The sequence below is a fragment of the Columba livia genome, chromosome 15, assembly GCF_036013475.1.
Source record: "Columba livia isolate bColLiv1 breed racing homer chromosome 15, bColLiv1.pat.W.v2, whole genome shotgun sequence".
NCBI lineage: Eukaryota > Metazoa > Chordata > Aves > Columbiformes > Columbidae > Columba > Columba livia.
In genome coordinates, this window is record NC_088616.1 from 17,547,718 (window position 1) to 17,561,389 (window position 13,672).

A 13,672-nucleotide genomic window follows, 5' to 3' on the forward strand; every position below is an offset into this window, starting at 1 on the left:
AGCCGCACAGCCCGGGAAAGGCGGCGTAAGGGCGGCGATTGCCCACGGGAGGGACCGGGAGACACGGAACGAACCCTGTGCCCACGACCTGCACATCGCAGCACCCACTGCGTGGCGTTTCCATCGCCACGGGGCACGGGCGGGGCCAGAAAACCGGCGAAAACGCTCAGCAGCTGCAGCAAATGCAGTCAGAACACTGAGAACGCGTCCTCGGGCTGGGAGGTGTCACAGCGGTTGGCACTTGTTCCAGGAGCCCCGCAGCCTTCTCCTGCAGGGCCCTGCTCGGGCTGCACAGGGTCAGCACCGCCCCGAGGGACACCTGGCAACTGAACTAAAGCACAACACTAACACCGGGGAAGCAAATCACCTCCCCCATCCTGAGTTCACTCTCACGCTAACCAGCACAGATTCCATGTAGCCCCGTGGCTACGACTAGAGTCACTCTCTTGTATTTCATGACACGGACAGACCTTGGTTTGTGTAAAGCAATGGAATGCTCAGTGTAATAATACCCAAGGTATCAGAGACTGCAGCATCCTGGCATACACATTCTGCAAATAAAAAACACTACTCACATCTGGAGGTTGGAATTATAACCACCACTACCAAGATGGATAATGATGCTAAACTAAGAGAAAATAAACAATTTTTGAAGACAAAACCACATACAAGCATGAAACCCTCATTTGCACTAGGCTGAGATTGTGCTCTGGCAAAACAAGAACTAAGTCACTGTTGCTTTGTTCAATGATAATGCCCCTCAGAGCCTTAAAAGTTCGTATTTCAACTGAGCAAACAATGACATGAAGCAACTCATCCTTACTACAACTTTCATCCAGTCTCAGGCTAACAGAAAACTTGATTTCAGGAATAAATAAATAAAAACCCATTTTCACCATTTCATAAAGTGTTTATTAAGGATGGTAACACAGGATAAATCATGCAACAGCTCAGTAAAAAAAGGGAATCATTCAAAGGATAAAGAATGGTAACTGGTGCTGCTGATTTTGAAAAAATTTATAAAAAAAATATTAATTGTCCAAAAGTGACATCAAAAACCACTTGAAGCTGAACATGGAAGTTGCTTACGAAGCATTCATTAAAACAAAAATGTAGATAGTTTAAAATGATCGCCTACAGATTACTGTAATCAACTTACGTGTCTCCCATTTCTGCAGCCACAATGGTGCAACAGGGCTGTACACCCGAGATATTGAACCTTCTTTTCCTGAACAACCAAACCTGAACTTACAAACGTCTGTCACTAAGCAACACAGCTGCATCTCTCACCCTTCGCAAGCTGTGCTGCCAAGTGCTTTCATCACTGGGATCGCCTTCCCAAACATCATGGCAAAGCAGGAGAGGGCCCATCCCTGTGGCCTCGAGAGATTTCCTGCTGCCTTCTTGCCATCAGCCTGTTTTAGAAAGGGAACAACTACAAAATGTGACTGTTCCCCCTCTGGAACCAACGTATGTTTCAAATAAGGAACTCCATGTCAGCAGATGGCACAAAGACTGGGCACCAGCACATCACATCAAACAGTGGTGGTTTCAGATTTAGAGTTGACATATATTCACCTTTTGGAAAAAAATAAATATAGTGGAATGAAAATTGAATCAAAGGGAAAGAACAGATGACTACCATCCATCAAGGATGCACATATCTGTGCACTGAAAAAAACAAAACAAAAAAAAAAAAATCAGTCATTTCAATGAAATTCTTGAAAATTAAAAAAAAAGTTTGCACTTGTTCCTCATAACAATCTCACAAAAATCTCACTTTTGGAACTATTCCAATTGAAACCATACACTGAATTTTTTAATACAGTATAAGTTTCTTTATGTAAAAAATCTTTATACATAGTAATAAAAAAGATAAAGGCAAGATGCATCAAACAGAAATCTGCTGGTTGTTTTTCCTCCGTTCTTACAGAGCCGCTGATGACTACCTGCACTATAAAGAGCTGTGTTTCTGACTTTCTGTCTCAAGCATCTTCACCTTTGCTTGTGATAAGGATTGTTCTGTCCAAGCATCCAAAAGGACAGATGCTGGTGATGGTTTTTTTGGCACTTACGCTGGCAAACTGAGCTTCTTTCCCTTGAGTACTGTAAGGAAAAGTAGGAAAGAAAATGGTGAGCAAAACAAAGATGTGATCTCGGAGCAGCACATACTGTTAAAGCTTCAAAGGGACCAAAACCTGTCACAAAGAGTCACTTTGTTACAAACCGGGTGAACTGCAGTCAGTCTTCACAAGCCTGCCTGCCTCTCTTCAATACATACTGGTAAAACGATGATAAATTAACAACTGTTCTAACCTTGCCCTCTTGTGGCACTTCGAAATTCTCTCTTTTCATCCCCCGGGCACACCAGCCTGTGGCTGTGCTTTCTTAGAGAGTTACGAATAAAATAACACAGCCCCATACAGCTTCCTAGTTACATGGTGGAAGCTGGAATGTGTCTAAAGGCAGAATTACTAATGCACCCAGTAGAAATGACTGCTGCTGCACTTAGCATAAACATCCAAAATCCTTTGGACCTTTAAGGTGTTTAAAACACCAAGGAAGGTGTCTGTAAAAGCATGGAATCCGCACAAAGCAGCGTCATGTTGTCAGGAGAAGCATGAGGCTCAGGCTTATTGATGGAAAACAATTGCAACACGTATGTAGACGTACTAATTTTAAATTTGTCAAGTCATCTGACCATTTATGTATTTATATTCTATCCACACCCAAAGCAATCCTCAGAAATGCCCCACACTAGCAAAAGTGTACTTAATAAATCTATCAAGGAGATTTCAGCGATAATTTGCACATCGAATTAACAAGCTAATAGTGTTGAGATAGCAAATCCCCATGAACATGCTAACTGCTACATTCCACAAACTGAAGCTGGAAGTTAATGCACTACTTACCTTTTGTAACATACAAATAGAAGAAGTCACAGTAAAGAACGGTCTGGACCACACCAGCAACAACAGCTATGAGGTCAAAAAATCCCTCAAAATAGTAGCGCCAAATCCAGTTGACTAAGTACAAGGCACGGTACAGGCCCAAGAAGAAAAGGTAGTGAGTAGTGATGGTCTCTGCTTCCCCAGTTTTGCTGATCATAAAAAGCTGAGGGAGAATAGCAACTGATTCGAGATAGATGGAGAAGGTCCACAGTATCTGAAAGGAAAAAAACACACCAACACACAGGTATATTCAACTGTCTTACTGATAACAAAAACCCAGAAGATATTCGACTTGGCTTGACTTTTCACTAACAACGTTATGAACAAGTACAGTATTTTGGCAAACTATGTGAAAGCTTCACAATCAACCACGAGATGATACAAGGTGACAACTCTTGACAAACACCAGACTCTCCAAACCAGCCGCCTAGTGAGCGGGCAGGTACAGGTTTACTCGTGAGGAAACTCACGTGCATCCATCAGTTCAGGATCACAGTACCATGAAACACAGGTTACAGAGCTGGTGCTGTTTGAACTCTCTATAAGTACATTTAAAATACATTTTTTTCTGATAGGAAAACACATAGCTGCGTTTCAAATACAATGTAATTAATCCTAATACTCTAGACCATTTGTGATTCTAGAAAATTTGAGAAGTATTTTAATTCCTCACCAGGTGGCACCAACTATTCACAAACAGCATTCTGGACATTTCTTTAATAAACATAACAAAAGGAAGGAAAATTTTGAACTAACATAACCATCAGAGTGTACTGCAAAGGGACAGTCTTTTGCTTAATAAAATAATCAATATTGACAATAACGCCAGTCTCCTGAAGTGCCTTAAATTTTCAACAAAATCTACACCATAAAGATGCAATTAAGGAAACAGGATTAGGCTGAACGTGCCAAACACAGGCACCTTCCAAACATTCCTCAGGCAGCCTAAAAGCACTCGTCTTCATGTTCTAAATGTTCTAGAGAAAAAGCGTAACCTCCTGCCCAGAATACACTCACCTCCAGAGGAGAGAAGTCATGATTGACAAGAAACGAGAGTCCGCCAACAGGAACTATCAGAAACTCCACTCTGAACGTATCATGGTTTCCATCATAGGTAGCCTTAAATTTCATGTAGATCAGATACACAGTTGCATACGAGCAAGCAATGTAGATGAGCTAAAGAGCAAGGAAAGACAGAAAAAACAAACAAACCACAACCCAAAGAGGTTGTAAGATTAGATCAAACACAAGAAAGATAACCCAGGGCACTAAGAGGAATAAGTGCTGTCTTTTTTGGTTGTGCGCATTATTTGTTTGTGTGCTTTTGCAGTTCCAGGCTACGTGGTAGCATTTAACTTTTCTCAGCAGAGTAATCATTCAAAGCTCTGGGCTCCAGGCCCTACTGGTCTTGTTGCTTGGAAAGCGGCACCTTGCCTCAGGTTGAAGGGACTGTCCAAATTGTCTTTAAAGACACCTTCCCGAGTAGACAGAACTACGGAGCTGACTGGGGCAGGAGCAGCCCTTCTGCTACTGCAGGGGAAGCACGGCCCCGAACACTGCGGTCAAAAATGCACACTGCATACATGCAATAATCATGGAAGGGGCCTTTTTACACTCAAAAAGCCTGCAAGCTGTATGGCTCACGTGCAATTAAAAACCTGTCAATAAGCCCCACGCAGACTCAGCCACTTAACATATCACAAATTAGCGCATTTATTTAGAGCTTTAAACATCTCTAAAAGCTGAAGAGTGGCAAGTGGGCATTGCTCTCCACCAACCAACAGGCCATAAAACCTGCAAAACTAACAGGCTGCTAGAAGCACCGAACCAGAATTCGGTTTCTATTTCAGCTAACATCTACTGTTACCATTTTTAGTTGTTATGGTACAGCAGACTTCACAGCTATTTCCCGTGGAATAGGCAAATAGCCTTATTTTACAGACGAGAAAACAAAATCAGAGAGAATACAACTTTCTAAAGGTCGATCTGCCACCATCAGGACAGAGTGCAGTAGACTAGACAAGCAGTTTAGCTTCTGCCTCAGTTTCATCACAACGATTAAATACTCCAAACCACGTATCACATTAAATATAGGTTCTTTACAACTGAAAAGTAACAGATTTTAAAACCCACTGTTTGCAGATGCTACTAACACAAGTGCTGCTCACAGATATAAAAATGCCACAAATATCACATTAAGGCCTCAGAATCCAAAGACTGCTACACTAGCACCCGGTTGACGGACACAAATGACCACAGGACGGGACATCACGTACAGGGAATCCCCACTGCAGATGTAAACTGATCGTAATTTATATGGTCACAGAAGACACTTAAAGTGTGAATGTACCCCAGCTCACATTAAAGATTTCTTCATGAGAATTATACTGCATTTTGAGACACTCCAAAAGTTTTCATTTTTAAAGCTACTCAAATAAAAAAAAACAATGACAGAAAAATTACTGCAGAGTGCACCAAAGAAATGCATCCAATACTCAGATACAGACACTACAAAAAAGAAACCCTAAGATACAGAATGCTAAAAATCACAAAAAATTAAGTCTGCAGGTCATAAGGAATGGCAGACAGCCCCAGCTCACGTATTCATATATTCCCAGAACACAGAAGAAACTAATTTTCCTAAATATCTGATGGTCACTGCCAAATACAGCAAGTTGGCACCTGTAGTTTAATTTTCTCTAAAAATACTTAAGAAAACCCTAACTCTATACAAATTAATTCATTTTTTTGCTGCCAAGATGAACTTTTCCTCAGATTTGAAAGTTCATCTAGTTATGCTCTGCGTAAATATACACAGAGCAAGAAATTGTGCTGGGACAGTCAAGCAGCTTCATCTTGGCACTACAATAAAGGCCTGACAAGCCAATTACATCCAGCAGTCTCTCTAAGCAGCAACCTCTGAAACTGTAACAGGGGCTTCCATTCTGCAAGTTAATTTGAACAGAGGAGCACTCTTTCATTACTGGAAAAGACTCGGCTTAGTATGAAGTTGAGTATCACAAGTGTAATTTCTCATATTATTCCTTTTCTGGGGAGGAGGGCTGCAGAACAAAGATATGGTCATGACCTTGAGTCACAACCAATAAATAAACCGAAAAAAACCCTAACTGTTGCTTTAATGTACCCAACAGGAGCTTTCAATATTCTCAGAAATTACACAAGAAAAGGCTTGTGTTTCAATAATATTTTACTTGATCCACAGTTCTTCACCTAGACTGTTAATACTAAAACTTAAGCACACGTTTTAGAAGACAACAGTGTGAGTGGGTTTAAAATCCAAAATTCTATTTCACAGTATCATTTCCCTAGTTCTCTGGTATGTTTTGCATTATTGACTATCTAGTCTTTCCTCTTGGTAACGTTATAATATCCTCTGAACTGAAGTTGAAAAGCATGGAGAAAATCCAAGAATAAAGGAACTAGATTAAAAAGGTGTCTGCTCTGGTGCTACAAATCCACTAATTTGTACAGGTACCACAAACACACTGCACTCTCCCAGTTGACTGCTTTATTTCCTTGTACTCAGCACAGTGAATTGCAAGAATAAATAAGAAATAAGTAAAACATTTTAGCTCACTAACATCCAGTGGGCAAGCAACAGGCTATAATACAATGGAGGCTACATTTCTGAACGTGTACTCCTGTCAACTTTTGATCAGCCTCTGACCAGACACTAGCTACAATTCTGGCAATGCATTTTGAATACTAATTTACCTTGTAGTGGACAAAGGCTTTTATTCTAAATGTCACAGTGCCCACACAAACAGTTTGTAAAAATTGTATGTAGAGTTTTGAGTCTATTTTCCACATTCTTTATCCAAAGCTTGTCTAGAACTTGTTCTGTAATAACTGTGCAGTGGGCCATTCAAAGAGGCTTTTATTAATGAAATTATGCATTCCGCATGCAACATTACTAGCTTTTCTAACTCTTCAGTATACTCTACCTTCATAGATGTGTTATACAATGAAATGAATGAAGTGAAGAGGTCCAGATAACGGGTAGTGAAGACCAGTGCAAACAGAAGCTGGCTTTTCCCAGAAATACCTAAAGTGACAAAGGAAATAATTAATTATTCAAGAAGTGATAATGTGCTTTAAAATACCTGATGCCAAGGATGAGAAAGGATATATCCTTCTAAGCCATTTGATTACAAAACCAGGACAAAATCCAGGCTTCCAGGACTAAGCTTTACAAACAGAACTGTGAATTCATGTATCTCAGTAGTGTGGCTGTAAGTTACCTACACACCATTGTACTGGAAAATGTGCAAGCCCTGCACAAGATTTAGAGGTGATAGCTCACAGGTGACATTTTTGTAGATTACACTATTCTGCATTATCACTGGGCACCATGCAGCAAGGCTGCAGTAGTTTTCAATTCTCAGAGTGCTGTCACATGCCTCAGCATATTCTTTAGATGCTGAATCACTAGAAAGGTACCAAGGCAATAGATGCTACAGGTTCAGTGACAATCACAAAGTATGCTAGCAACAATAATGGGATTTTAAAGGAATAAACTGTTCGATTCAGAAACTTAACTGACCACATCGTGGAGAAAAACACTATCAGTCAAAACCAGATATTACTAGGTATTTTAACAAAATTAAAGAAAAGAGAAGGGAGCTAAAATGACAGACATCGACACTGCATTTTCAAAGTAACTTTTGATTTTAGACCAAAGGCCCAACATAAAAACATTTGTTTGTACTTAACTTCAGCCACTAGAGCAGAGTTAGAAGCATAAAAGCTTTGCACAATCAGCCACTAAAAGCTTCTGAAAACGGAGGTGAAGCATCGCTCCATAATACTGATGTAGTGGTGTGTCACAGCAGGGGTGCAAAACAACCTAGTCTGTGCCTCTATCTTGTTATTCCAATTATTCTTGTTTTCAGTCATCCAGGGTGAAAATACCTGAGTCTGTTCAGCTAAGCATGCAAATATTGTTCAAAAAACAAGAGGGAAAAACATTCTTGGAGAGGTTTATGATGCACAGCTGAAAATCCTTGTCCCTTTACACAGAAGCATTTCTGAAAAAGGTTTTTTTTAACAGTGCCATAAAGTAATTAGAAGAAAGGCTATCTGCTACGGTTATTGAACTTGTTTTTCACCTCAGCTTAAGAAATACTGAATACATTGCCCCAGATGAAGGGACTTCACATTTATACATAAAGTACAGCAATGGCTGAAACAGTAACAACTACAAACAGGGTTTTTGTTTGCAACTTTCACATGTGAAATGTCTACAAGGTGAGCCTAATGTACTACGAGGAGAACCCGACTGCCCACGAGCAACTGCCGTACAGAGAACCAATGCCCCCAAACCCACAGGCTGTCTAGTTCTTGAACTAGAACTCGGTAGCAAAGGCAGCTGAAGCAGCGCTCCAGTTGCACCCAGCTGTGCGCGCTGACATTACAGCAACGCTGGCCTAAGGGCAAACCTACAGGACAAAGAAATCCACCAGGACAGATTACAGTACAGCATCTAGCTATGTTAAATTATTTAGCATGCTATTTTATTTTAGTAAATTACTGTGAACAGGAAAAAAAAAAAAAAAGCATATAAGATACATTATTTATTGATAACAGCTATAAAGTTGGATCTGCATGTATTGTCACATAAATACATGTAACATACTTGACAAATTCCTCTAAGCCATTGCCAGCCTCACCTCCCCTCCAACCCAAAAGCTGTAATTCTTATTAAGACTTTCAGTATTTACACTGAATTTTGAACCTTTAGAATAGTAAAATCTTCCTGAAACTTATCCTAAAGCCAAATTTAAACTCATTTTCAAGTTAAGTAGGCTAGACTAGGCAAAGTTCAAACTTTAAATCAAATACCTATGGAGAGACAGGCTAACTGGGAGAAAGTAAGATCCACACCACTAGTAAAAACAGCAGGAGAAAACGGGTAAACATTCTGCTGTATGAATTTTATGCACTCTAGAAGTTTAGGAAATACGTCAATATACCTGCCACAGCACTGACCCTGCCTCACAGTTGGTCACTGCAACATACCGAGACGTTCTTTCTTGTCACCCCTCTCCCTTTTACTTCCACAAACATGACTTAGTTCTTCAGCCAAATAAACATCTTTTTATTTCAAAGGTCAGAGAGTCAAACCTCTCCATTCTGTTCCACCCTCACACGTGGAACTCCCTTCAATTTCTGCACTCTAGCTTGGCTAAAAGCAATAGCATGAAACTTGGATTCAAAAGCTCATCTGGTTTGCACTCACCAACCGGCCCCCAGCCCGCCTGGCTGCGCAGTGTGTACACGACTTACTAACGATGAACTGCACATCACAACCATAAAATCTGCAAATGAAAGTTTATCTAAGGAAAGCCACAGACTTTTGGATGTATTTAATTAAAAAGTAACTTTGTTCAGTATGAAGTCCACATAAGCCACAGAACCACAGCTTCTTTGGTTCTGCTAACAAAATACTAACATTAAGAACCCTGTACTTTCAATTTAGAAAAACCCAACCTACCTCTAAACAGAAACTGGTCAACTGAGAAAGGCAAAATGTTCCTTCAAAGAGAGTGAAGAAATTCCAAACCTACCTAAAGCAGCATTTTTTGAGAAAATACAGACAAATTGGCAACAGCAAAGTCCTATATAAAGTCTTCAACCTAGCACATGATCCAATGAACATCATTGCAGATACATAAACAAAATTATGAGACAGCCACGTTACCTAGCATAAGTATTACATATTTACTATCTACAAGACTTTTTAGAGTACTCAGCACATCATTTGACAGCAACTGCAGGTCATCTTTAACACCTGACAAATGACATGGAGAAAGGCAAATCAATTTTCAGGCAGCAATTCGCAGCGCAATCTAATTTGACTTGAACGGATTAGAAAATACAGTCTGAACACGACAACATTTGAAAGCACAGACTCTTCAAAAGTCTCATGAATTTCCTAATTATGACAGGAAGTCAATAATGGAGTTACCTGCTACATTCTCCACAGCTCCTAGTAATTATTTTTGAGCTGTTATTTGGAGTAGCAAACATTTTTCCAAATTCTAAATCTGAAGACTCAAACAAGCAGTCATGCAAAAAATTGTTTCCCTCTCAGGTCTGAAATCATGACTTGATTTGCTTTTCCCTTGTTCTCTTTTTAAAACATTGACTAAATTAGGAAAAAAAAAAAAAAAAATTAGGTTTGTCAAACATAGAAAACACAGACTGCTTGGCAAGGTAGCTTACCCTAGCCTCACTTACTTTCCTCAGAGGAATCATTTCTTAGGAAAGAAAATGGGGACGGATGTGTCTTCAGAAAACAGCAGGCTGCAGCAGAGGTACACAGGCTGTCTCCCTCTTGTCTCCAGCTGCTTTTACAGGCCTCTGCGCTCCTCTTGGAACAAAGGCCTCAGACGCACACAGACGCAACCAGAGGAGAGGAGTCGGCACCATGCGGTTTGCCAGCTCTTCATGGATCACAGCCTACAGTTTAGCCATCAGTTAGAAGCCTTTATTTATTCTCTAGGCTTCTACTGCTTCACAAGTGCACGGTTAAAGCAGCAGCCGGTCTGCCCACACCAATAACCATGAGGTACAAGTTTATTTAATTATAAACTGCTCTAAGAAGCATGCAATGTAAAGGAATCACATAAAGCCCTCTAACAGACATTTAACAGCTGTTCAACAATAGCTGGTAACTAGGGTTTATCGCTGTGTACAACTTTACAAACATATTTTATGCAAATATACAAAGTCTTTATTAGTAGGAACCACTACAAGGATGGAGCCCCCAAAATAAAATCCCATGCTCCTTGGAAGTGCTCTCCTCACTCTAGACAAACTTGGGGGGCCTCAGACACTAATCTCATAGAAGGAACATGAATCTGGATTTACTTGTAAAGACCTGGGGAGAACTGGAAGACACTAAAAATCCCAGACAAATGCAACCCCATTTCATTCTGATGCTCAGGAAAATGAATGAAGCAGATGTTTTCTACTGAAAAAGCCCATGTATGTTTGTGTTCAGGGACGCTAACTAATTTGGTAAAGGGAAGAGCTGAGGGCCTTATGTAGTACAGGCCCATTTACTCTTCTCTGTTGGAGAAAGTGGTATCAAAGAGAACGATTGGTATGAGTCTACTTTCTTATGAATAAACCCCAAGTAATAGATCCTCAATCACAACTGACTTAAGGAAAACAATACCAGTTCACTTTTTAAGCAGAAAGATGAGACTACATTATCTTGTACTATAACTGTGCAAATAACCTCATGTCCAAAGGTCACTTAAGAATCTCTTGGCTAAAACCCATTTGAATTTTAGCCTTGCACTAGAATTCATTGTTTGTCTTCCTCAGACAGCAAGAAATGTTTAGTTGTCAGATCATCAACTCTGTTGTTTGTAACGTTGACCGCGTTCCTCGGGCAAGGCAGAGGACAGAATTCTACAGAAGAGCTGAAGCACGCCAGGCCTCTCCCGCCAGATCCAGACAGATCTCCCGATCTACTAGAGCTTCAGCCAGGAAAGTTCAGTAGGAAGGAGCTCTTGCACCCCATGCCCTCAGAAACAACAGCTCTGCGCTGCCGCCACATTTGGACTGTGAAGTCATTTGCTCCAACTCTTTTGTGAAGTTAAGAACAGTTTTTACTTTGTGTGTGTTTAAAACCAAAGCTATTCATTTACTACGATTTTTTTCGTTTGCACTACCAAGTGATTAGCAAAAAGTCACTTGACATGAAAACACACAGAACCCGTACTTCCTCTCACCTGTACCATAAATCTCTTTCACTTCCCCATTCTCAGCTCTTTCAGGTTGCAGCTTAAACTAATTAATGCTCTTAACTGAAGACTTTACAGATACATCTGTTCAACAGAGTTTGCTTGGTATTTGAATGATATTTCACGTCAACACATTGCAAACTGTTTTCAAAAATAATCACTCTTACTAAGTAAGGAGAAGCTCACTGGAGAGAAAGCCAAGTCAAGCTCACAGTCAAACCCCAGTCCACAGCAAACCCGGTATTTCCAGAGTCGGTGGCTCAATCCACGTAATACACACCGAAATGCCAATTTTGAATAGCAACAAATCCCAGGTTTCTGAAAGAAACCAGCTACGCTACAGAACTGCTTGCAATTCCCTCCAACCACCACACCATAGACTAGAAGTGAAAAAGCAAACCCCATCACCCGGAATTAAGGGCAAGCACGTACCAAACCCGGGAGGAAGAGCGAGCGCTCTCCCCGGGCCGGCGGAGCAGCGGGGGTTCCCGCTCCCCCGGCGCGGCCCGCAGCGCGGCCGCCCCCCCGCCACACCTCGGCCGCTGCCACGTCAGAGCGGCCGGGGCCGCACCGCCGGGCGCTGCGCTCCAGCCTGGAACGTCTCCTGCAGCTTCCCACCGCAGCTGGGCACGCCAACAAGGAAACACCCCAGAAGCCTTAAAAACGACACGAATTCACAGTTCAATTCTTACCGCAGGGAGGGGGGGGAAACAAAGGGGGAAAAGAGGGCGCATCAGCCTGCCGCGAATGCAAACCGGTGAGCAGAGAGAAAGGCAGGGAGCGAGGGAAACTTCAGGATCTGCAAACTGCAAGTCAGCTACTCCCAGCGCTGCACCAACACCCGCTTTCGCGCACCCGAGCGGCGCTTAAAGCTGCCAAGTAACCACGCAGACGGCAGGCTGTGCCCTGTCAGGAAAGGTGAGAAAATAAAATCCGTCTCCTTTCCCGGCCGGGCGCGGGGAGGGGGGTCGGCTGCCCGCCCCGCGGGGGCCGCATTTCTCCCTCCCTCCCTCCCCTCCTCCCAATCTGCCTTCCCATTCATTCGCCCGCCGCCGGGCAGTTACATAAGGAAGGAGCGACCCTCCGGGGACAGCCCAAGTGGTGTTGGGGGATTGAAGTACGAATAACGGCAACCGCTAAACCTTTAACGCAATCGCAGCTCCCACCAGTGCATCCCCACCCCGGAGAGGAGGGGGGATGCGGCTCCCCCGGTTCCCCCCCGTCTGCCACCCGCCTCCCTGCACCCTGGTTTTGGAGTGGGCCGAGTTAACAAGGAGGGAGCTCAAGACGGGGGTTGAGACCCCCCGCCCCCACGCTGAACAAAGCGATCGTCCCTTCTCACCTGCCCGGAGCGAGTTCTACCCGCCCGTCCTGGGGGCCTTCCCGGGGCGCCTCAAGGGGGGATAATCCCCCTGCCGCGCTTCTCTCCGCTTTTCCACGGCCGCCTGCCGGGCAAGTGGGGCAGGGTGGACCCCCCCCCGCCCAGCCCCCCACCGTCTCGGCTGGGCTCTCCTCAGGCAGCGGTCCCTAAAGGGCGGCGGAAGCGATCGCATCCCCCCCCCCACCGCGGTGAGAAGGTGGCGATCGCGCCCAACCTCCAACGAGGTTGCCCTCAGGCACCGCGGCCGGAGCTGCCCGGCCGGTCCCGCCGCCCTCCCCTCGCCCGCCCAGCGGCCTTCCGCACGCACCCGCGCAGGAGCGGCTCTTCCAGATCTTGAGCAGCAGGATGATGATGGCCGCCAGGTGGGACAAGTCCCCGGTGAGGCGGAAGATGTTCATGGCGGCGGCAGAGGCGGCAGCGCAGCCCGGAGCCGGGGAGCGAAGATGGCGTAAGCTCAGCGGGCACCGAGCGACGTGGCCCGGGGACGTGGCCAGACAGCCGCCGCGCCCGGTGCACCCTGGGAAACGGGAGGGAGCGGCCCCGCCCCTCTGCCCCGCGCCGCC

The 13,672-nt window shown here is 43.6% G+C and overlaps 1 protein-coding gene across 1 annotated transcript; it reads right to left on the reverse strand.

Moving 5' to 3' along the window:
• Positions 1 to 889: 889 nt before the first annotated feature.
• On the reverse strand, positions 890 to 13,664 carry KDELR2 (KDEL endoplasmic reticulum protein retention receptor 2). The gene is made up of 5 exons (XM_065031653.1): positions 13,417 to 13,664; positions 6,917 to 7,017; positions 3,969 to 4,127; positions 2,913 to 3,165; positions 890 to 2,106 (listed from the first exon to the last, which is right to left on the reverse strand). The coding sequence occupies exons 1-5, from the start codon at positions 13,505 to 13,507 to the stop codon at positions 2,072 to 2,074; spliced, it is 639 nt and encodes a 212-aa protein (XP_064887725.1). The 5' UTR covers positions 13,508 to 13,664; the 3' UTR covers positions 890 to 2,071.
• Between the last annotated feature and the right edge of the window lie 8 nt (positions 13,665 to 13,672).

Bases quoted from the DNA above. Each gene is read 5' to 3' on its own strand.
- KDELR2 (XM_065031653.1), bottom strand. From the start codon at position 13,507: ATGAACATCTTCCGCCTCACCGGGGACTTGTCCCACCTGGCGGCCATC. The intron at 7,018-13,416 runs GTGCGTGCGGAA...TTGTCACTTTAG, and splicing joins GAAGAGCCGCTCCTGCGCGG to GTATTTCTGGGAAAAGCCAG. The intron at 3,166-3,968 runs GTGAGTGTATTC...TTTTCCTTTCAG, and splicing joins ATGACTTCTCTCCTCTGGAG to ATACTGTGGACCTTCTCCAT.